This window comes from Falco cherrug, chromosome 1 (genome assembly GCF_023634085.1).
Source record: "Falco cherrug isolate bFalChe1 chromosome 1, bFalChe1.pri, whole genome shotgun sequence".
In the NCBI taxonomy this organism is placed as follows: domain Eukaryota; kingdom Metazoa; phylum Chordata; class Aves; order Falconiformes; family Falconidae; genus Falco; species Falco cherrug.
The window spans coordinates 38,807,224-38,829,653 of NC_073697.1; the positions used below are offsets into that span (position 1 = coordinate 38,807,224).

The following is a 22,430-nucleotide window of genomic DNA, read 5'->3' on the forward strand; positions in this document are numbered from 1 at the left end:
GGCCGGGCCGGAGCGATGCTCCGCGTCTTCATCCTCCACGCGGAAAATGTCCGCACGCCGGACGCGGACATCAGCGATGCCTACTGCTCCGCCGGCTTCGGAGGTGCGGGGAGGGGGGGTCGCGTTGGGGGGGTGGTGGGGGTTGCATCGGGTTCTGTCCAGTCGGCGGGGACGGTGCTGGAAGGGGTGGGGTGGGGTCCTGCGTCTTCATCCATCCCGTGCCCGCCCCGCCCCGATCTGATGCGCCCCCCTCCCGCAATGTGTGGTGCACGCAGCCCCCCACCCCCGTGGGTCCCGTTGCCCCCCTGCTCTGTGCGGAGTGGATGCGTGGGGAGTCCCCCCTGGGATCCTTCCTTACTTGAGGGGGAGAGGGGGGCAGAGCCGCGGGGGGGCATAGCTGAGCGGTGACGGCACCCGCCAGCCGGGGCTATTTCTGGCCTCTGCTCGGCGCTGGGAGTGCTGATGGGCAGGCGGGTGCTGCCACGCTTGCCCGTGACCCCCATGGGCGAGGGTCCCACGGGTGCGTGGGGCTGGTTACATGTTGGGAACCTGCCGGACACCCACTTCCCTGGCCCCCCACCCCTCTGCCTGCACCCCCGCAGTTCTGACCCCCCCCAGCCCTCTCCCTGGGCCGGGTGGGGGGGGGTCCCTTTGCCCGGGGATTCATTCACAGCGCACCCACATCGCAGCGGGCCCTATCCTGCGGCACCCCACGGCTGAGCTGTTGCTTTGCCGGGCTCGGGGGGCTCTGCCGTGGCTCCCCATGAGATGACGGGGCTGGGCAGGGTGCGGGAGGGGGGGGCAGTGCTGGGCCGCTGTCTGTCCCTGGTCCCCTGGGTGGTGGCAGTGGCCGCAGGGGAGCCAGCCTAGGCTGGCTCCCAAACCCTCCCCGTGAGGGGTGGCAGGAGACTGAGATACCCACTGGCCCCTCGTGGCTTGTTTATAATGCTCTGGATATCTTTAGGGTGAAAAAGCACCTTTTTGGGGCTGTGTGTCAGCAGCTGTGCCTGGCTCTGTGGCTGGGGGGGACTGTGACCTTCCTTCGTGGCACAGAGGTCCCTGCCCCACTGTCACAGTGTCCCTGTCTGTGGTCATGGCTGTGGGAAGCCTCTTGCCCACCGGGCTGAGCACCAGCTTTTCCCTCCCTGTGACAGAGGGACAATCCCTGCCTCTGCTCCTGGGGACAGGGAAGGGGGTGGCAGCAGGAATGTGTCCCCCGCAACCACTGGTGTCAGCTCAGCCCAAGGGTGTTGATGCTCTGCAGCCCTGTGGTGTGTCACCCCCACAGTCCCAGTGCTCCAGTGTTACCAGGGGCTTGTGTGTGTGTGGCATCTCCCACATCCTGCTGCCTCAGCATCCCCGGAGGTGTTCCATCCCCAGGGTCCACTGCTTGGGCATTCCTGCAGCTCACAGTGCTCCCTGGTCCAGGTACTTGGTCACCCTGAACTTGCAGCATCCCCAGAAGCTTGTGCTTTTGCACCCTTGGGCCTTGCAGTACCCCTGGGTCTGGATGATTCACCATCCCCAGGGCTTGCAGCGTCCTTGGGGCCCCATGCTCAGGCACCCCCAGGTCCCACAGCACCCCAAAGCTTGCAGCATTCCCAGTCCTGGTGATTTACCATCCCCAGGGCATCCCTGGATCCCGGTGATTTGTTTACCATCCCTGGGGTTCACAGCATCCCTGGATCCTGGTGCTTGGGCGTCCTCGGGGTTCACAGCATCCCTGGGTCCTGATGATTTAATTTACCATCTCAGGGGCTTGCAGCATCTCCAGATCCCAGTGCTCAGCCATCCTCGAATTCTGCAGCATCCCTGGGTGTCACTAATTTATTTACCATCCCCGGATCCCGGTTCTTGGACATCCTCAGAGCCTGCAGTACCCCTGGATCCTGGTGCTCGGGCATCCTCGGATCCTTGCAGCATCCTTGGGTGTCATTCATTTATTTACCACTCCGGGAGCTCGCAGCATCCCTGACTCCCGGTGATTTAATTCACCGTCCCCGGGTCTCTCAGCATACCCGGCTCCCGCGTCTTTGGTAGCCCCGTGGCTCGCAGCATCCCGCCTCTTGCAACCTCGGGAGCCACCGCGCTGAGGCGCTCCGTGTCGCCGTCCGGGCAAGCTCCTCCGGCCGCCGGGGGGTGGGGATGGGGGGTGGGTGGGAGGCGGTGAATGGGGGGCCGGATCGTGCCCGGGGCCGAGCCCTCTTTGGCTTCACCGTGCCCTGCTCCATCGTCCAGCCATGCTGCGTTGCTTGCTCCAACGAGCCAGCCACCTCCCCAACTTGGACAAGGGGGACAAACAAAGCGACCCTGTGGCCAGCCTGACTTTCCGAGGTGAGGGGACCCCAAATCTTGGGAGTGGGCAGGATTATTGCCTTGCTAGATTCTTGTTTGGTTTTACAGCTTCCTCCAGCAAAGCCCGGCTTATGCGGGGCGCCCGGCCAGGATGTATGTCCTGGCTGGATGCCCCGCAGAAGCCGGGCTTTGCTAAACCCCATCCTTGTCCTAAATCCTTGCAAAATTCCACCCCCTCACCCATATTGCCCACTCCACTACCCAGTGCACCGTAACCCCCTCCATCCCCACCTTCTGATGCATCCCGTGCTGACACGCATGATGCATCCCAGGGTCCCTGGGGTGGACTGTGATTTTTAATGCTCTTCCTCCGTGATTTTGGGGGTGTGCAGGGTTGTGGGGGACAGTGAGAAATGCTGTTGCCTCGGTGGGGATTTTTCCTGGGGGACGACAACAGTCATTTAGTACTGCCACCCAGTGTCACGGCATCTAAAAGGGGGTGAGCCGCGGCAAAGAGCAGGACCTGGCTTTGCTGCAGGGTGTCGCGCCTTTGGGTGCTCTCAGTCGCTCTTGTACTTTGCTCTCGTTAAGGTCTTCTAATTAATAATATGAGATTGACAAAAAGAAAGCTTTATCTAGGGGGTTATGGCATTGCTGTGGGTGTTGGAGGATGAAGGTCGGGGAAGGGAGCGCTGCATTTGCACCTCGAAAGTCCTCACATGAGGATGTCACTATTTTTTTTTTCTTTCTTGACAGCCATTTCCTGGTGGTGGAAAATGTCCATTTTTAGAAAAAAAAAAAATAAAGAAAGGAAAGGGATGAGTGGCTTCTGACCTAGCCTTTCCTGTGCTGTGTGGGGTGGGTGGGAGGAATGGTGCTGCTGCCAGCCCCTTCCCTGCCGGCTCCGGGACCCCTCGTGTGTTCCACCCCACCGTGGGTGCTGGGTGCTCGCCCAGAGTGGGCTCCATCCATCCCCCGCCAAGGTGCAAAGCAGCTCTTGGTGGCCAAATCACAGTCCTGGGAATGTGGGGGGAATTCCAGGGCTCTGCATCCCATAGGCATGAGGCATAAGCAGAAGACGTGCCTTACATCGAGGGTGTTATCTCTCAGGCTCGGTGACATTGTCCAGAGGTGCCGTGTTGGGGCGATGGCAGCTCTGCCTGCCCCCGGCCCCAGCCTGGCTCCCGCGGCCACTCCAGCTCCGGGCTGGGAGATGGAGAAGAGACTGGAAATCTTTTATCTGAAATGAGAGAAATCTTAAAATCTGAAACAGGAAAAGATTCATTTAGTGATGTGAAAACAACAACAACAACGAAAAAGGAGAATATTTTGAATGAGCGCCTCAGGCTCCCCGTCAGTCCTGTGTGCCATACCCACAGCCTGGGGTACCTATATATATCTATAGGGCGCTGCAGGGCGCCTGGCTGGTGTCCCCCGGGGTTTGAGTCACCGCTATTGTTCGGCTCTTCCTTTTCCTCTTCCCCCAGTCCCTCCCGTGATGTGGCCCCTTGGGGCCGGCGTTTGGCTGGTTTTCAGTGTAATGTGAAGGTCGCGGTTTCAGGGTGCAGCTGTTGTGGGGGGCTGCTCTGGCAGGGCTGGAGACCCCCAGCACCACGGCTCCTCAGGATGTTGGGTTTGTGCTGCTTTTAACTGCTGCTGCCCGACTCTGCGCCCTGGAATGGCTGCGGTCCCACACCTGGGGACCAGGTGACAGTACCCCCATCTGCGTCTTTTGGGGATGTTAGTGGGCCAGCCCCCCCCCAGCCTGTTCAGTGTGCAGGCATCCAGCTGGTGGTCACAGGGGAACCTGCCTGGGACTGTACTGAGGTCTGGTGTGGGGGAGGAGGATGTTTGGGTCCCCTGTGACATTTTCCAGCCCAAAATCCCACACAGCAGCCTTTGGGAGCCTCCTCTCCGCCCTGCTCATGGGGAATCTGAGGCACGGTGCATTGAAATGACTCCCTCAGGGTTTTCCAGCAAGGTTTGTGGCAGGGCTGGAGCTCAAAGTGGGGCTCCAGAGCCTATGTGTGCAAGGAGCAGGGCCTAATCCTGCTCCTGGGAGCTGCGGGTATCACTGGAGGCTTCCAGCCTCACATGCATGTGGTGGATGGAGTTTAATTTTGGGGTCTTGCCCCACAGTTAGGCAGGGAAGCTGGTCTGACCTGTCTGTGTTCCTTCCTGCAGGTGTGAAGAAGAGGACTAAAGTCATCAAGAACAACGTGAACCCCGTATGGAACGAGGTGAGTGTGTCTCCATCCTTGTCCCCATCCCCACAGGGAACAGCCTGGGCATGGAGGGTGCTGTGGGACTTGGGTGCAAGCCCAGCCAGGTGACCCAGGCACAAGGGGCTTGGGGGACCTGGTGATGCCCCGGGATTGTCACCTCATGGAGGGGGTTGGGGTCGGTCCCCATCACCCCACCGTGGACAGCTTCATGTCCAAGATTCTGGGCAGCAGAGGAGCGGAATTGAGCCAGCTCCATGCAGCCCTTTGCTCCTGCCTCTTCCCCTTCCATCAAGATCTTATCGGGGCTAGGCACGCACATTAAAAGAAGCTGTTTAAAAATATTGCAGCTCAAAGGGAAAACAAGTGTGTTTTATTCATCAGTCTGGCCCAGGGGAGGATATTTTTTTCACGAACCTTCTTCCTTCTAACCCTGACCTGTTCTTACATGGCTCAAAATTAAAAAAAAAAAGGGTTTTTGGTGAGCAATTAACACTGTTTTGGTGCAGAAATGCTGTGTGCCAGCTCCCGTTTTTTGCTCCTTCACATTTAATCCATGATGAGGGGAAGGTGTTTGCCTGGGGCATCATTTTTCTGTGGGTCTGCTGGGAAATTTTGCTCCAGGCATGTGCAGTGCTGAGACTTGTGCTGTCAGTATAGTGACAGTGAAATGGGTCTGGTGTTTTGGTTCTCCACTTTCAAAAGACCCCGGAGGTGCTGGAGCCGCTGGAAGCTGGCATTGAGCATCGTGGCCTCGGCTGGCCACTGACCCTGGCTCCTTTCTTATCCCTTCCAGGGCTTCGAGTGGGATTTGAAGGGAACTCCCCTGGACCCGGGTGCTGAGCTGACCGTCGTTGTGAAAGACCATGAGACTGTGGGGCGGAACAGGTGGGTTTCTGGGTCAGATGCTGGGTGTGAGCCCCCTGCCCTGCTCCCACCACCAGCACAGCCTGTGCATGCACAAGGCTTTGCACAACAGGGCTGGGGAGGGGGCTTGGGCTCTTCCCTGGCTCCGCATGTTGCACCCCAGTGCCGGCTGCCCTTTGCCACGGTGGCGGCTGGTGGGAGGCGAGAGCTGCATTTCTGGGCTGCTTCGCTCAAGGGCTGGGGAGAAAAAAACAGTATTTGAGGGCCAGGAGCACATAAGGGACCCTTGTGCCCACCACCGCCCCCGGGCTGTCGCACCAGCACAGCTGCCTGTCCCAGGAGCAGTGCTGGTGCTGTGAGGCCATGGTGATGGGCACTTGGCTGGGGACTTGTGAGACGGCAGCCAAGCTCCTTTCCCAAGCATGCTGTGCCGGCAGAGCTGGAAAGGGCGGCGTTTGCAAAACAAACAGCCCAGGGCGGTTTCCTTTCTCACAGCAGTTCCTGGTGCCCCTCACGCCAGGGACAGCAGAGGTTTCCCCATGGATCTGGGGTCTCCCTCCTTGCAGTGATGGCGTTAGGAAGAAGGGTGAGAGCAGGTGGTGATGCCGCCCCCAGCCCCGGGGTACTCAGCCGGCAACCCACGTCTGCATGTCGGGCTCCTTTGGTCAGGATCAGTGCTTGCACAGGATAAAAAATAAAGGAAGGAAGTTATTTTTGGGCAGCGGAGGGTTGGAACCTGCTGTCCTGCTCTGGCTGGGATGGGGTGGATGGCCCTGGCGTGAAGTATACCATTTCCATGTCTGGAGCCGATGCTGGATTTGCTCTTGGGCTGGAGGCCAGCGGAGGTGGAAATTGGGTCTGGTCCAGTTCGGTGGCGTTGTGTGTCTTTATAAATAGCGAGGGGAGGATGGGAGAAGGGTTCCGGCTCCCAGCACAGGGAGATGGTGTCTACCAGTGTGGGGAGCAGCCACTCCGTTGTGACCCATGGGGACTGAGATGCTCTTGCGAGTGGTCCCCTCTCCATCACAAAGGTGACAGTGGAATTTCGCTTTTACTTCCTTTGGGAGAAAATACCAGCCTGACCACCCACATGGACGCTGCAATACCCAAATGGGGCAATTACCTGGTGACTGGCAATTAACGCTTGCTGTCTGAAGTCACAGAATCACAGCACGGTTTGGGTTGGAAGGGACCTTAAAGCCTACCCAGTCCCACCCCTGCCATGGGCAGGGACACCTCCCACCAGCCCAGGCTGCTCCAAGCCCCATCCAGCCTGGCCTGGGACGCTGCCAGGGATGGGGCATCCACAGCTGCTCTGGGCAGCCTGTGCCAGCGCCTCGCCACCCTCACAGGGAAGAATTTCTTCCTAATAACTGATCTGAATCTCCCCTCTTTCAGTGCAAAGCCATTCCCCTTTGTCCTATTCCTACACGCCCTTGTGAAAAGCCCCTCCAGCTTTCTTGCAGCCCCTTTTAGGTACTGGGAGGTGCTCTGAGGTCTCCCCGCAGCCTTCCCTTCTCCAGGCTGAACCCCCCCAACTCTCCCAGCCTGTCCCCACAGCAGAGCTGCTCCAGCCTCTGACCATCCCCGTGGTCCCCTCTGGCCCCGCTCCAACAGCTCCGCATCTCTCCTGTGCTGAGGACCCCCGAGCTGGAGGCAGCGCTGCAGGGGGGTCTCACCAGAGCAGGGCAGAGGGGCAGAGCCCCCTCCCTCGCCCGGCCGGCCACGCTGCAGGGGATGCAGCCCAGGGCACGGGTGGCTCTCTGGGCTGCGAGCGCACAGTGCTGGGTCATGCCCAGCTTCTCATCCACCAGCACCTCCGGGTTCTTTTGGGTAGGGCTGCTCTCCATCCCTTCATCCCCCCAGCTGTGCTGGGGTGGGGGATTGCACCAGCCCAGGTGCAGGACCTTGCACTTGGCCTTGTTGAACCTCATGAAGTTCACATGGGCCCATTTCTTGTGCTTCTCCAGGTCCCTCCTCTGGACAGCATCCCTTCCCTTGAGTGAATCACCTGCATCACTCAGCTTGGTGCCATCTCCAAGTGGCTGAGGGTGCACTCAATTCCACTGTCTATGTCCATGGAGAAGATACTAAATATTATTGGTCCCACTATGGACCCTTGAGGAACACCACTCATTCCTGGTTTCCACTTGGGCATTGACTGTAACTCTTCAGAAGCGGCCATCCAGTCAATTCCTTACCTAACAATCAATCCATCAAACCTGTGTCTCTCCAATTTAGAGTTATGAAGGTTCTTGAAGACCGTACCAAAGGCCTTCGAGAAGTCCAGGTAGATGTCATCCGTAGCTCTTCCCTTGCCCACTGATGTGGCCAGTAGAAGGTCACCAGATTAATCAGGCACAATTTGCCCATGGCGAGGGCACGTTGGTCATCTCTAATCACCTCCCCGCCTTCCATGCCTTTCGACATGTCTTCCTGGAGGATCTGCTCCACGATCTTGTCGTGCTGTTAGGACAGGAAAAAGTGGTCTGGGGGCTTTCCTGGCTCTGGGTGGCAGGAGCTGGGCAGCAGCACTGGTCCCACTCTGCAGCCAGCCCTGGTTTGTGGGGGAACTGGCACTGCTGGCTGGGGTGGGAGGTGGCATGGTGCAGGAAGGGTTGACCAGAAGTGGAGCACCAGGGAGATGCTGAAACTCAGTAGGGGAAAATCGGTTTTATGGTGGTTTAAAATCCTTCTGGATGATGGTGGCATAGGGATACCAGCCTTGGCCGCCAGCTTGGATCTCACCCACCCCTGGGGAAACCCCTGCCTCTAGCAGCTCTGCTTTCTCCGCTGGCAAAGGAAGATCCATCAGCGCTTTGGGCTGGGGCTCCTGGTGCCTCAGTGTGGACTTTTAATGCTTTTCCTTGCTAAAAAGTGGACAAAGCCCCTGGAGATGCTTGCCCCTGTTGTTTCATCTGGGCTGGCTCTGAGTCACCAAATGTCCCCTCGGGCAGCTGCCAGCAAGTGTCCCCCCCTGCCCCTCCCCTGTGGGTTGGTGGTGCGTGCTGGGTTGGCAGCATCTGCAACTCCTCAGCCCCTTCCCCTGCCCATGTCCCTGGTGCTCTTTGCCCCCAGGTTTTTGGGAGAAGCCCGAGTGCCCCTGCGAGATGTCCTCTCCTCCCCCAGCCTGGCAGCCTCCTACAACCTCCCCTTGCTGGACACCAAGAAGCAGAGCACTGGGGTGAGTCCATGCGCCCGAACCAGTATGAGCCATGTCCCTGCCAGCTACAGCTCCCAGTTGGAGACCAGTCTGAGCCATGTCCCTACCGGCTGTAGCTCCCAGTTGGAGACCAGTGTGAGCAATGCCCCTGCCAGTTGCAGCTCCCAGTTGGAGACCAGTGTGAGCAATGCCCCTGCCAGTTGCAGCTCCCAGTTGGAGACCAGTGTGAGCAATGTCCCTGCTGTGTAGCCACGGGACGGGGATGTTCCCGCTGGGTGTCCAGCAGGCTCTGCAGGGGAGCGCCAGGACCACCCCTTGCAGCCACTTAAATCTTGCATCTCCCTTTCCGCAGCTCCCCTCTCCCCGAGGGTTTCCCTGCCTCTGCCTCAGCATCTCCCTCCCACTCCCTTCCCAGAATCCAGCCCTGGCTCAACCCAGCCTGGGGCTGCCATCTACCGGGATAGGGGCTGGGTGGCCACAGTGCTGGGACCTTGCACCCCATGAGCCCTGGGGCACGTTTCCCTGCTGTCCCCCTCCTCCATCCCTTTTTCCCGGTATTTATCTGGCTGCTGCGGCTGTTTCGACTGCATCCTCCATGTCTGGGCAGAACATCATGGGTGGCATCTGGCATCGAGGCTCAGACCCTGGGAGAGCATTTCTGGACACTGTATAACAATTATTTCTTTTTTTCCAGGCTTTTCTCATCCTGCAGGTGTCCTACATCCCCCCACCAGGAGCTGTCCCCCTGTTTCCCCCACCAGCCCCTCCTGAGCCAGCACCGGCCACTGCTGAGCCCGACACGGTCACTGGTAACGAGAAATCTTCACGTGTGACACCAGGGCGGGGATGCATCCCGCCGTAGCATCACAGTTTTTGCAGCTATACCCCTCCCCCTGCGGTTCTGTGATGCCTGGCCCCACTTCGCTCAGTCCTTCATCTCCCTTCTCGCCCTGTGCAGAGACGACTGGAGACGAGGAGACAGAGGATCAGGCAGCGACGGGGGATGAGACTGAGCCCTCCTCCTCCTCGGGGCCACCGGGGTCTGAGCTGCCCTCGCTGCCCCGCAAGCCCCCCGTGCACCATGTCCAGGGGCTGAAGCGAAGGAGGAGCTCACCCAAAAAGCCTCTATCCAACAAGCCGCAGGACTTCCAGGTGGGGATGAGATGCTCCCCTTGAACCCCCCCTCCTCGTGTGCCCCCAGTGTGTCCCTATGGGGGGTTCATCACCTGCGAGGTGCCCCCCTGAGGTGCACATCCCAGGGTAGGACCAAGCCCATAGACCCCTGCCCTGTCGTCTTTCCCATCCCAGATCAGGGTGAGGGTCATTGAGGGCCGGCAGCTCCCCGGGGTCAACATCAGGCCTGTGGTGAAGGTGACGGCCACTGGGCAGACCAAGAGGACGAGGATACGCAAAGGCAACAGCCCCTTCTTTGATGAGGTGAGGGTTGGTCCCTGCTCCAAGTGTGGCTGGGGGCACCAGGAAAGGCTTGGAAAGGTTATGGGTTGGGGTCCTGAGTGATGGAAATTCCAGTGCAGCCCAGAGGCTGGGGTGTGGTGATGGAGACTGTAAAGGGAGAGCAGCAACAGCAGCAGGAAGCCACAGCGAGCTCTTCGGCAGGGCAGCATCCCCTGCGTTTGTGCAGGGCTTGTCTTGGTCACCTTCCCAAGGTGACTTGTGTCCCAGAGCTGCTGGTAGCATCCTGGTGACATGTTCTGGGCAGGGCTGCACAGGGTTGGGCAGCACAGGGATGGGCATGCTTAGAGAGCTGCAGGCGACTTGCACTGGGGACAAGGCTGGGGACTTCAATCCCACCTTTTGGGATGTCCCCAAAGCCTGCTTCAACCTGCAGCTGTGCTTTATTTGGATACCCTCTAGGGGAACTGGTCTGGATGTGCTTTTGCAAACCAGCCCTGCAAAAGCAAACCGGAGGGCGATGCTCACCCAGGTGCACCAAAGTCACCCAGCACAGCCCCTTCGGAGGCTGTTGCTATTAACGGGGTAGGGTCTCACCTAACCGGAGGGGAAGAGGCTCCAGCCTGCGGAGTCAGGGACATGGGAGGTGTGGACAAGCCCTGGTGGGGAAGGCTGGGGCAGACCTTCACCTTGCACCCTCACCCCTCTTCCCTGCAGACCTTCTTCTTCAATGTCTTCGAGTCACCGTCTGAACTTTTTGACACACCCATCTTCATCACGGTGAGCTTCAGAAAACATTGGTCCTGCCCCTTGGGAGGGCTGGGGTGATGCCTGGGGCCATTGCCCTGTCTCCCCTCCCTGCAGCACCCTGGAAAACATCCCCCTATTTCTCATGCGGGCATGCAGCGGGGTCCTCCATCCTAGGAGGATTTGGGCTGGATTTACTGTTTTTCCTTATTTTCATCCTGCAGGTTGTGGACTCTCGGTCTTTCCGGACGGACTCGGTGATCGGGGAGTTTCGGGTAAGGCCACTTTCTCCCCTCTCTTCCCCTGTTTTCTGCCTCATTAATCCACAGGGTGAACACTGGCATTTCTTTTTCATTTATTACACAGATGGATGTCGAGACCATTTACTCCGAGCCAAGTGAGCACAGCGGGCAGTCGGGGTCTGGGCCAGGGTCACTGTGGGACGTTGCTTTGGGAAACACTTTTTTGGGGGCCAAAAATTCAGGAAATGCACACACGTCACAGCTCTCCCATGTATGAACCTATGTCCATCACCACCACCCATTTATCTTCCCTTTCCCGAGACATGTGTCCTTCAGGCTTTCGTGTCGTTGTGCCACCGACTCGCTGGCAGAAAGCCCCACCAGTTCACTTTTTTTGTCTTGAGTCTGGCTCATTATTTTATCATTTAACTATTATTTTATCTCAAAGAAGATAAAAGAATGCTTCTAAAAAATGTCCTACCCTAATCACTGCAGAGAACAACTTGGTAATTTTGGCTGTAAAGATGGAGAACTATAAGGCAAATCCCTTGATAATGTGGTTTAACTTTTGGTCAGCCCTGAAGCGGTCAGGCAGTTGGACTAGATGATCATTGTAGGTCCCTTCCAACTGACATTATTCCATCCCATTCTATTCCATTCTGTTTTCATTCTATATTCTATTCTATTCTGTATAAAAGGAATGTAGTATTTATTATCAAAAATAACACCCAATGGCATCCTTGGAGCCATCTCCCTGCCCATGTGAGGACCAGCACGTAGGTCTCCATCTCTTTTCTCTCCCAGAACATGCTTTCCTCAGAAAATGGCTGTTGCTTTCTGACCCAGAGGACTTCTCCGCGGGGGCCAAGGGCTACCTGAAAGTCAGCCTGTTTGTGCTGGGGCCTGGAGATGAAGCTCCTGTGAGTACCACCCTGGCTGCGGTGGGGGGACCTTCCACCCGTGGTACTTTCCACTGCCCTGGGCCACCAAACCTCACGCCTGTTCCCAGGGAAGCTGCAGCTTTGATCTTTCTCCATTCTGGGGCCTAGGTGCAGGGATTTTGGGGTTTTGCTGCTCATCTCAGGACTTTTAGGAAGATGGGTAGTGTTTTCCTCTTGTCCTGTTGTCCTGCAGCTGGAGAAGAAGGAGGTCTCTGAAGACAAGGAAGACATCGAGGGCAACCTCCTGCGCCCCACCGGGGTCACCCTGAGAGGAGCTCACTTCTGCCTGAAAATCTTCAAAGCTGAAGACTTGCCCCAGAGTAAGTGTTTCCTTTGCTGGGCAGGAGTGTGCCAGGTCCAGCCCCTGGCATTGCAGCGTGTTGCAACGTGCTGGAGAGGGATAGAGTCACAGTTAAGGAAACTTTATCCATAGCCTTGATCCAAAGGCCTTGCAGATACTGCTCAGCCATAATGTACTGGGAGATAAGTCTCTTACTGGTGCAAACTGGTTTTACCCTCCTGCTCGTCCCCACCTGGCTTGATGGAGATGCGTAGCCTGCTTGGTGGGGCAGCCTGTCTGGAACCGGGGCGTCCAGATGCTGCGCACTTCCGTGAGCTTTCAGCATCTCCTTCTCCTCCCAGTGGATGATGCCGTCATGGACAATGTCAGGCAGATCTTTGGCTTCGAGAGCAACAAGAAGAACCTGGTCGATCCTTTCGTGGAAGTCAGCTTTGCAGGCAAGACGGTGAGCAGCCAGAGCAGGGCAGCTCCTCCGGGTCCCTGGGGCTGGGATGGTGGCCGTGCACGGGGAAAATTTGGTGCTTTGCTGGAGCATTTGCAAAGGTCCCATCAGTCCTTGTCACACCTGGTTTTCTTTCCCTCTGCAATGACACGTGCTGCAGCCCAGCTCATGTCCCCAGCCCTGTCCTGGTGTGTGCGGCAGGAGCGGTGCCACCAGACACGGTGTGCCGGGCTGCACTGGAGTAGTTTCTTTGCTGGGCTCTTCGTGGTGCTGTTGCATCAAAAATGGGGACGGGGAGGCCGAGCTGCTGGGGGAGGGCGGGTACTGCAGCAGTGGAGGGTTGTGCTGCTCTTCTTGGCACTGCCTGAAGTGGCCGGCTGGCTGTCCCCAGTGCCGCTGAATGTCCCCCCATGACCAGCCAGGGTGTGGAGGTGGCTCTGCTGGCTTTGCAGAGCCGCAGCCTGCTCCCTTTGAATCCGGGTCTCCTCCAGCAATATGCCCAGGAGCTGCTGCTTGTCTTTTGATCCGCAGCAGCACTGAAGGGCTCAGAGTCTCCTCTGCCCATAATTCTTTCCCTGGGGACAGTGTTGGGGTGGTGCCAGGGGCTTGGGACATTATTTTGAGCAACCACAGTGGGAAGGGGGTGAGTTTCTGGTGGTCCCAGGGTGGGGGGTGGGAGTGAGATCCCCAAGCAGCCCATAGCATCCTCTGCCTCCTGCACAGAGGGGTTTACCAACGCGATGCAGAGCGAATGGAGTGTGTATTTTGGGGAACCTGAGGCTTTCCAGCTGCGTGGATAGGGCATGTGGCAGCCTTGCTTTTCTGAAGTGAGCTGTGAGCACTGGGGCAGCACTGACTTTTCACCCCCCATCTCCCATCTCCAGCTCTACTCGAGGATCCTGGAGAAGAACGCCAACCCGCAGTGGAACCAGTGCCTGACGCTGCCAGCGATGGTAAGTGGGGGTGCCCCCCCCAGCACCCCCCCCACCCCCACGCAGCTCACCACTCCTTTCCCTACCTCTTTTCCCAGTTCCCTTCCATGTGCGAGAAGATGAGGATCCGGGTGACCGACTGGTGAGTGGGGAGAGGGCTCACCGGAGGGGCTCCCTGTGCCTGCCTGTGGGCAAAGCAGAGCTGGAGGAGCAGGATAGGCAGGGGGAGGCCCCACAGGAATCCCCCCTCCCCATTCCACGGTGTGACAGCATCACGGGTTGTGTTGCAGGGACCGTCTGACGCACAACGATATCATCGGCACTGCTTACCTCTGCATGTCCAAGATCTCAGCCCCTGGTGGGGAGCTAGAGGGTAAGCCGGGGGCAGCAGGACACGATTTGGGGTGCATGGCCATGGAGGAGCACTGCATGATCACGGCTGGAGGCTGGTGTTGGTTTGGAGGATGTCATGGCCACGATGGTCCCTGCACAGTCACCAGGACGCGGTGCTGGGGGATGCTCTGTCCTGCGGTCTCTTTTCTGATTGGACCTGGCCCCTCCTGATTTGTTGTTTTGAGGATCTTTTTAAACTAAAAAAAGGGAAGATTTAGATTAGACATTAGGAAGAAATTCTTCCCTGTGAGGGTGGCGAGATGCTGGCACAGGCTGCCCAGAGCAGCTGTGGATGCCCCATCCCTGGCAGCGTCCCAGGCCAGGCTGGACGGGGCTTGGAGCAGCCTGGGCTGGTGGGAGGTTTCCCTGCCTGTGGCAGGGGTGGGACTGGATGGGCTTTAGGGTCCTTTCCAACCCAAACCATGCTGTGATTCTGTGATCTTCAGCTCCTCCCAGGGGTGTTGGGATGGGAGGCTGCAGGACCATGGTGTGCCAGAGGTATTGCTTCCTCTTTTCGTTGCTGTGCGGAGGTGGCTGTGATCCCCTGTGTGGTTGTTGGCAGGCAGTGGTGTCATTGTTGCTGGAAGATGCTATGTCCCACCTGTGTGTGCCCCTGTTTAGTGGCTCCTCTTTAGGTGGCATATAGTGGTTGTCACGAGGTAGGATGGGGGTTCAGGCCAGCTTGTGCTGAGGAAGTGCTGTTGCAAGTCCCAGGGGTTTTCCGAAGCAAAGGACCACTGCAGAGGTGCTGGCAGGGATGGGCTGGGTGACACTGACTGTGTCACCTGTGCCAAGTGGGAGGGCAGGGAGCTGGGACACGATTGTGGGGCTGCTGAGAACCAGGGCAGGGCCAGGAGCAGAGACTACCCTAACCTGCATGAGCGTCTCCCACTGCTAACGGCTTGGTGGCATGTGCAACCCCACTGGGACCCCCTCGCTCTGCCCCCTTTGCTTTGTGCATCTCTGAGACTCTTGGGTGCCCTGCAACCCCCCATCCCGTCATGGGCATCCCCACGCGGTAGGGGCGATGGATGAAGCTGGCAGCAGCTACCAGGGCTTGAGCCTGGTGCGAAGCTCGTGCCCCGCAGCCTGTGCCCTTCCCAGTGCATGCAGGCATGGAATTGGGGTGCAGCACTGTTCTCCACTGTGGTGCTTGTGTGTCCAGCCTTCCTCTTCCCCAGTTAAACTGCAGTTTCTGGGCTGGTCCAGAGAGAGAGAGAGGCCAGAAAGGGAGGAGGTGCTGGAGGCTGCAGGGGGTCTGCCAGCACACACCACCACTTGATCTCGAGGAGGTGCTGGGGAACTGTGGCTCCATCCAGCTTTTGCGACACATGGAGCATCCTGCAAGGATGCTCAGATCCTCCTCTTCCACACCAATCCTATGGTCTCTGGGAGGGCGATAGGGCTGTGTAACAGCCTCCCCCTTTCTCTCTCTGTCTCTCTGTCAGCACCAAAAGCCCATGAGAGCATCCACCCTCGTTTCCCATAACCCTCCGTGCTCCTCTGCCAGCCTTTCCTAACCTCTCTCCTTTTCTTTGTGCCTCAGATGAGTTTCCTGCTCTCGCGAAGCCTCTGAAAGCCGCAGACCGTACGTCCCCCTTAGCCTCTCGGTTTGCAGTCGCTGCTTGGTAATCGTTTCGCTGGCTCAGTTGCTGTCAGGGCTGGAATGCTGCCCGGAGCTGGGGCAGAACCGTCTGCGTCATGCCTGGGCACCTTGGTGGGAGGTGGGGATGGCTCCAGCTCAACCCCACAGCGGTTTTGGGGTGTCCCTGTTGGGCAGTGATGTCTTTGCAGCCTTATGTGTGTTGTGTGCTGAGCCAGCTGTGCAGAGCTGGCTTGGGAGCCTAGGGCAGGACCCTGCAAGTGATTTCTGCCCCTTTGCTCGACATTTTATAAAAACAAGTGATTCTTTTCCAAGCATGCTTTTACTGCCTTAAGAGGAGCATGGGGCCAGCTCTTTGGCTGGTGTAAATCCCCTGTGCTGGTTCGCACCAGCAAAGCGATGCTCCCCTTCTCTGGGGTCTCTTCCTGGGACTGGGAAGCTCTGTGATCCCCACACAGCCCCACCTTGTCTTTCCCCTGAAAAAAGGTAAGTGGTGGTAGGACTCAAAGGGGTTGAAAACTGCAGCATTTTTGTGGCCTCCAGCCGCATGTGTGTGGTCCCCATGGTCCTGCAGCAAAGCCCTGTGGGACATGTCCCCGAGGTGCCTTCGGGAATCTCTAACAGCTCTTTTTCCCTGCGGTCACCAGTGGATGATGGGCTCGGGTTCCTGCCGACCTTCGGTCCCTGCTATATCAACCTCTACGGCAGCCCCCGGGAGTTCACCGGCTTCCCTGACCCTTACGAGACGCTCAATTTAGGAAAGGTGACGTTGGCTTCTTTCCAGCACAACCTAAAATAAACTACCACTTCTCCTTGCCAAAAGAAAGCTGCTATTAACCCAAACCGGCTTTGTTACTAGGAGCTTGCACTGCATTTTCTGTCGCTGGCTATTCCCACTAGCTAAACACCTCCTGATGCCGCGCCGCTGCCCAAGTGCTCTCTACCTTGGAAGTGCTTGCAGAAATACTTTGCCTGATCTGCCGTGAAGCCCATTGAAAGCAAAGACAGAGCTCGCCTGTGGGGAGGGGGCATGGGGGTCCTGACGCCTGTCCCTGGTCTACCCCAAGGGCGAGGGAGTCGCGTATCGTGGCAGGATCCTGGTGGAGCTGGAGACCAAACTGGTGGAGCATGTGGAGCAGAAGGTGGAGGACATTTCTGTGGATGACATCCTGCGGGTAGAGGTAACAGGGTCTCCGTGGGGTACCCCGCCTTGTGGGCTCTGGGGTTGGCCCTCTGGCATGTGGGGCACTACAGAAGGGGTGTGGGTGTTGGTCCTGGGGGGTGGATGTCCCATGAGCAGTGGAGTGGTCAGTGAGCTCCTGGAGGGTGTCTCCTGCTGCGTTTCCATCCCAAGGCATCGAGCTCGCTGCATGGTGGCGAGCAGACCATGGTGAACATGGAGGGGTGGGAGGTTTGCATCAACTCCAGCACTATTGCAGATGTGCTCCTTTTGCTCGTTCCTTCAAGTTTAAACTGCATTTTTTATGGAAGTTCCTAGCCACCTCCTTTGTCAGGTGTTTCCTAAATATCACACCCCAGATTCCCTTGCTGCAATGTATGCTTTTCTTCCCTGCAATAAACCTCTCCATCTTGGAGGCCTCACTGAGCTGGTGTACACCGGGGTAGTGGAGGGTCTGTGTGTAGGACAGCAGTGGTGGTGTCTTCCCTGTGGACACAGTCCTGTGCCCGTTGCAGAAGTACCTGCGCCGTCGGAAGTACTCCCTCTTTGCTGCCTTCTACTCGGCCACCATGCTCCAAGACGTGGATGATGCCATCCAGTTTGAGGTCAGCATTGGCAACTATGGCAACAAGTTTGACAACACCTGCCTGCCCTTGGCCTCCACCACCCAGTACAGCCGGGCCGTCTTTGATGGTGAGAGATATGGGGGTGACCAAGCACTGGAATGGGCTGCCCAGGGAGGGTGTAGAGTCTCCATCCTTGGAGTTATTTAAAACTCAACTGGACAACCTGCTCAAGGTTGACCCTGCTTGAGCAGGGGTTGGACCAGATGATCTCCAGAGGTCCTTGCCCACCTCAACCATGCTGTGAAGGGGGAATATGTTCCTGCTTGAGCAGGGGTTGGACCAGATGATCCTTGCCCAACCTCAGCCATGCTGTGAAGGGGGAATACGTGTCCAGGGAGGAGTGGGGAAGCCAGGACTATTTCTCTCAGGTCAGTGCTGGCTTGAAGTGGTTTTTGAGCAGCTCCTTGGCACTCACAGTGCCTGTTTCTCTTCAAGGAAGAACCAGTGCTTTGGGGTGGCCTTTCCCTGGCCTCTGCGGGTCTCTCGCTCTGGCATGAGAAGTCCTCACCCCACTGGGGTGGTTGTTGTAGTTTCTGTCCTCAATGCTCTGCAGGAACTGCTGCAGCCGTGGAGGTTGATGCACTTCCCTTTGCACCTTGGTGTGCATTGCTCTGTTGCACATGGGGTTGGGGAACATAATTCTCATCCTCTTGCTCCAGAAGAGCCCCAGAGATGTGCTTCTGTCCAAGATACATGCCCCCCTTCGTCTCTGCTCTGGTCCTGAGGAGTGGGGTCCCACATCACTCCAATACCATGAGCTCACCAGTGTGCTGTGCTCCCCAGGTTGTCAGTATTACTACCTGCCCTGGGGCAATGTGAAGCCTGTGGTGGTGTTGTCATCCTACTGGGAAGATATCAGCTATCGGACTGATGCGCAAAACCTTCTCCACCATGCAGCAGACAGGCTGGTGAGTGCCACGGTGGCAAGGGGCATTGTCTACCTCCTTTATGCATCCTGCCTGGGGGGACAGGGAGAGGACAGAGGCCACCTCCAGGCTTGGTTAGGTTTTGGGGTTTGATGACTCTTGTGCTGTGGAGGGGAACTCTGTCAGTGTCCTGGGTGCCCTGCTCAGCCCGTGGAGGGGAAGGGACCACCCTCATCCCCACTGGGGTGACAAGGTTGTGTGTAAAACGCAGCACTTTGCTGTCACCCACTTGCCTATTGATGCAGGTGCAGGAGGCATGGAGCTGTTGGAGTGGGGCCAGAGGGGACCACAGAGATGGTCAGAGGCTGGAGCAGCTCTGCTGTGGGGACAGACTGGGAGAGTTGGGGGGGTTCAGCCTGGAGAAGGGAAGGCTCCAGGGGGACCAGTGCCTAAAGGGGCTGCAAGAAAGCTGGAGAGGGGCTTTTCACAAGGGCATGTAGGAATAGGACAAGGGGGAATGGCTTCAAGCTGAAAGAGGGGAGATTCAGATCAGGTATTAGGAAGAAATTCTTCCCTGTGAGGGTGGCGAGGCGCTGGCACAAGTGTCAGAGCAGCTGTGGATGCCCCATCCCTGGCAGTGTCCCAGGCCAGGCTCGACGGGGCTTGGAGCAACCTGGTCTGGTGGAAGGTGTCCCTGCCCGTGGCAGGGGGGTGGGACTGGGTGGGCTTTAAGGTCCCTTCCAACTCAAACCATTTTATAATTCTGTGCTTCCTTCAGCTCCTGAGCTATTGGGATTTCTTGGTGTATTTTCTGTTGTTTCCCCTGGAGCTCCAACAGGAGCAAACCTGGAGGTGCAGAGCCCTGTTGGGACCCAGGCTGGAGTTTCTCATCATGAGGAGCAACCCGGGCCACTGGCTGGGAGGGTCCCAGACATGGGGTGGAGCTGGGTGCCAGGGGGTTCCCCGCTGTGCAGCTCCTCTTCCCCACCTATCATGCAGGAAGCGAACCTGGAGAAGGTCCAACTTGCCCTCAAGGCCAACCGCTTGCCAAGTGAGCTGGATGCCCTGGGTGCCCAGCTGATGGATGACGTCATTGCTGACTGCAGGTATTTTCTGCCAGTTTTGAATGTGAGCCTTTTCATGCCATTTATTGTGAGATCACTTATTTATTTTGGAAGGGTCAACTTTTTTTTTTTTTTTACTTCCCCCCCCCCCGCCCCCTCTGAAAAACGCCAGTCATTTGCTAATGTTTGCTTCAAAGGTTGCTGAGCCAAGGCACGGAGTTGAAAAGGTGACATTTAAGGCAAGTCATAAATTTCCAGCCTTCATGCAAGGGCTGCAGCGTGGCTCACCTGAATGAGTGGCATTGTGTCGGGGCAGGAGCCGGAGCCAGGCCAGCCCAGCCAGAGGGATGGTGGGGCTTGTGGAGTGAGGAGCCACCCATGGGGCTTCCCGGTTGAGTCTTGTGTGCACCACGTAGGAGGCACCCATGCAGAGCACCCAAAGGGGTTGTTCAGCTGTGCATGGGTATTGTGTCCAGCGGCTGGACTGGGGGACAGGGATGTTGCAGGGCTGGATGGCACAGCCATCCCACCATCCCTGTGGGCGGCACCACCAGTGTCTGCTGCTGCTTTGCCTTTCTAAGCACTTGAACATGCGTTCAAGGGAGGCTGGCATGGTGCCACGGGCTTCCCCTCCCTGTAGCCTGTTTTTTTGGGCTGGATTGCTCTTCGTGGGGATGAGGACCCGCTCCAGGGAGCATCGCTACAATATGACCATGGCACTTTATCCAAAGGACAGCTCGGCTCTCAGGAAGCTGTTTCAGGGGCTGACCTCACCAGGGTCTTCGGGCCGTGGTTCCCCCTTCAGGTATGCCCATGAAGATGAGCTCCAAGTCCTGGCCCATGCCCATGCCTGGCCACGCAATTTCCCTGCAGCAGCTCCATGCCATCTGTTTGGGGAAGGGCCGTAGTAGTTGATGTGTTTTTAGCCCCAGCAAGCCCTTGCCAAGGGGAATGAAGAGAGCTGCTGTGCCTCTTGCAGCTTTCTTGCCTCAGGAGCTGGGTGGATAGCAGCCAAGCTGTGGAGGCAGCTCTGTGCTGGCCTTGGACACCCCACTGGTGGCTACTGGTGGCTGTGTCAGGTAGATGTCCTTGGTCACCAAGCTTGTGTGGTGATTCTTAGTATTTTACCTCAGCAGAGAGGGAGAATTTGGTTTTCTTGGCTGTCACTTAAGCCATCAAACCTACTGGAACCAGTTGTCCCTGACCCCTTCCACAACAGCCACCAACCTGCGGGACCATGCCACTCTTTGCCTGGGCTTATGCCAGTCAGCTAAGGTTGGGGAGATGGTGCTGGGCTTGCTGCCAAGCCCTAGGTCTCCCTTTCTGTCCCCTTTGCTCTTTGAAAAGCCCAAGGAGAAGTCATGGAGGTGCTGGGGTGCAGAGGGCATGGGGTGCAGCCTTTCTGGGCCCTCCTGTGACACCCACATGGGACCAGACACCTCCTTCCTTTGGGCAAGGTGACCTTAAACAAGCTGACCCTGCTCTGCAGACCTCCTGGAGGACACGCTTAAGAAAACACACACACGCACTTACAACCTCCCTATTTATTTGCTTTTGAGCCTCATAAAGGAGATGTGTTTCATGCCCCCTCCCCCGCCTGCTGGCTCCACTGGAAAGGTCAGAGCCATCCGACAGGCTGTCAGTACCCCCCAGCTCCTGGGCATGTGGGACCTGAGGGATGAGCCATAGCTTTGGGTTTTCCAGAGATGCTGCACCTTCCAAAACAAATTCAATTAACCGGGAGGGAAGGGGAAAAATGTGGCTGTGGGATGTGCCAAGCTCGTGGTTCCTGTTGGCTCCTGGACCCTCTCTGTGTTCGGCTCCCATGGGATGCAGCTCCTGTGTCTCTGTGAGGGCTTGGTCTGGGGACTGGGGCTGGCTGGCAAGGGTGGTGCCCATGGTGGGGGCAGCTGGAACAGCCCTGATGGCTTTTTGGGGTGTTTCGCACCCCTCCATGTGCTCTGCTCTGCTCTGCGGGGGATGAGCTGAGCCATGTAGCTGGACCTGTCCATGGCTGCCACCGTGCTGCTGCTGAAGCCTGGTCTCTGCGCTCAGCCAGGAGAGACTTCCTTTCCATCCGGATTTTGGAGGGATGGGAATACCCCTTGCCACTCTCCAGTGCTCCCCCATCCTCCTCCGGGTCAGGACCTCCCCAACACCTGTTCCCAGTAGGAAACCAGCGATGTGCTGCTGGCATCGCCTTACCAATGTTTTTCCCAGAGCTTTGTGTGAAGAGATGGAAGAAGGCCACCCTGGCAAAGAATTGGAAGTAGCAGACAAATGGACAAAGCCAGGGAAAGATGAGTCCTAGCAAAACCAAGTCCCCCAAATCTTGAACTGCAGCCAGTTCCTGGCAGCTCCTGCAGCTCCTTTGTGCTGGTGAGCAGCAGCACTGTCCTGGAGGGTGGGAGGGTGGGTTTTGTCTTTCCTCCAAGCTCCTGACCCTTTCTCCCATGGCACGAGGATTGCTTTGTGCTGGAGCTGGGAAGGGAGCTTCCTGTGAACTGAACCCTCCGCCGTTCCATGCCAGAGCTGGGAGCACAGCAAAATATGGAGGGGATGGCTGGAGACACCCTGCTGCAGAAGAGGGCCCGTGTTTTTGATTGTCCTTTTGTTCTTCCTCATACTTTGTCCAGTTCTGTCGTGCCTTTCCCCAGGTGGAAGCACAATGTTCACATGAGGATGCACTATGCATTTCTGTGCTGGCACGGTGATGTTCTCCATTCAGCCCTTTTGCTTTTTCCTATAATCCATGCGTGGAGTGGTAACAGCCAGTGCAGGACCCATGCCTGTGGACAAACTCAACGCTCCCATCTTTTGCCACCTGCCTTATAGCCAGCTTTTTGTCCAGGAGATGGCCATCCTCTTGGTCCAGGGTGGCAGAGCCCTTGGGGGAGGACAGTGCTGCCGGGGAGCCCAGGCAGGCTGTACCGGTACCCCAGCATCGCTCCGCAGAAGTCCTTTTGGGTCCAGGTTGTCCACCTCTCTGCTCTTCTCTTCTTACTTGTGGTTTATACCAGTTTGTCAGATGCTAGAGTCAGGCTTGCTGATCTCAGGTTCCCCTGGATCCTCCCAAGTTTCTTTGAGGTTGCCATCATGTGGCTCATTCCACTCCTCTAATCCTATTAATATT

The 22,430-nt window shown here is 57.5% G+C and overlaps 1 protein-coding gene across 16 annotated transcripts in view; it reads left to right on the plus strand.

Moving 5' to 3' along the window:
• DYSF (dysferlin) overlaps nucleotides 1–22,430 on the plus strand; it is a 104,429-nt gene continuing 81,999 nt past the window's right edge. For 7 of the 16 annotated variants that reach the window (XM_055713924.1, XM_055713934.1, XM_055713970.1 and 4 more), the window contains exons 1-22: nucleotides 2,196–2,334; nucleotides 4,480–4,535; nucleotides 5,314–5,405; nucleotides 8,463–8,568; nucleotides 9,242–9,356; nucleotides 9,506–9,699; nucleotides 9,856–9,984; nucleotides 10,678–10,740; nucleotides 10,932–10,982; nucleotides 11,074–11,104; nucleotides 11,754–11,869; nucleotides 12,084–12,210; nucleotides 12,533–12,636; nucleotides 13,518–13,586; nucleotides 13,664–13,707; nucleotides 13,856–13,938; nucleotides 15,505–15,546; nucleotides 16,209–16,324; nucleotides 16,629–16,742; nucleotides 17,257–17,434; nucleotides 18,151–18,275; nucleotides 19,233–19,339. In XM_055713924.1, coding sequence (XP_055569899.1) covers nucleotides 2,241–2,334; nucleotides 4,480–4,535; nucleotides 5,314–5,405; nucleotides 8,463–8,568; nucleotides 9,242–9,356; nucleotides 9,506–9,699; nucleotides 9,856–9,984; nucleotides 10,678–10,740; nucleotides 10,932–10,982; nucleotides 11,074–11,104; nucleotides 11,754–11,869; nucleotides 12,084–12,210; nucleotides 12,533–12,636; nucleotides 13,518–13,586; nucleotides 13,664–13,707; nucleotides 13,856–13,938; nucleotides 15,505–15,546; nucleotides 16,209–16,324; nucleotides 16,629–16,742; nucleotides 17,257–17,434; nucleotides 18,151–18,275; nucleotides 19,233–19,339 — 2,156 coding nt within the window. In that variant the 5' untranslated portion in view covers nucleotides 2,196–2,240. Of the gene's footprint in view, nucleotides 104–2,195; nucleotides 2,335–4,479; nucleotides 4,536–5,313; nucleotides 5,406–8,462; nucleotides 8,569–9,241; nucleotides 9,357–9,505; nucleotides 9,700–9,855; nucleotides 9,985–10,677; nucleotides 10,741–10,931; nucleotides 10,983–11,073; nucleotides 11,105–11,753; nucleotides 11,870–12,083; nucleotides 12,211–12,532; nucleotides 12,637–13,517; nucleotides 13,587–13,663; nucleotides 13,708–13,855; nucleotides 13,939–15,504; nucleotides 15,547–16,208; nucleotides 16,325–16,628; nucleotides 16,743–17,256; nucleotides 17,435–18,150; nucleotides 18,276–19,232; nucleotides 19,340–22,430 lie in introns of those variants that run through there. The other 9 variants (XM_055713943.1, XM_055714007.1, XM_055714014.1 and 6 more) reach the window with 3 other exon arrangements.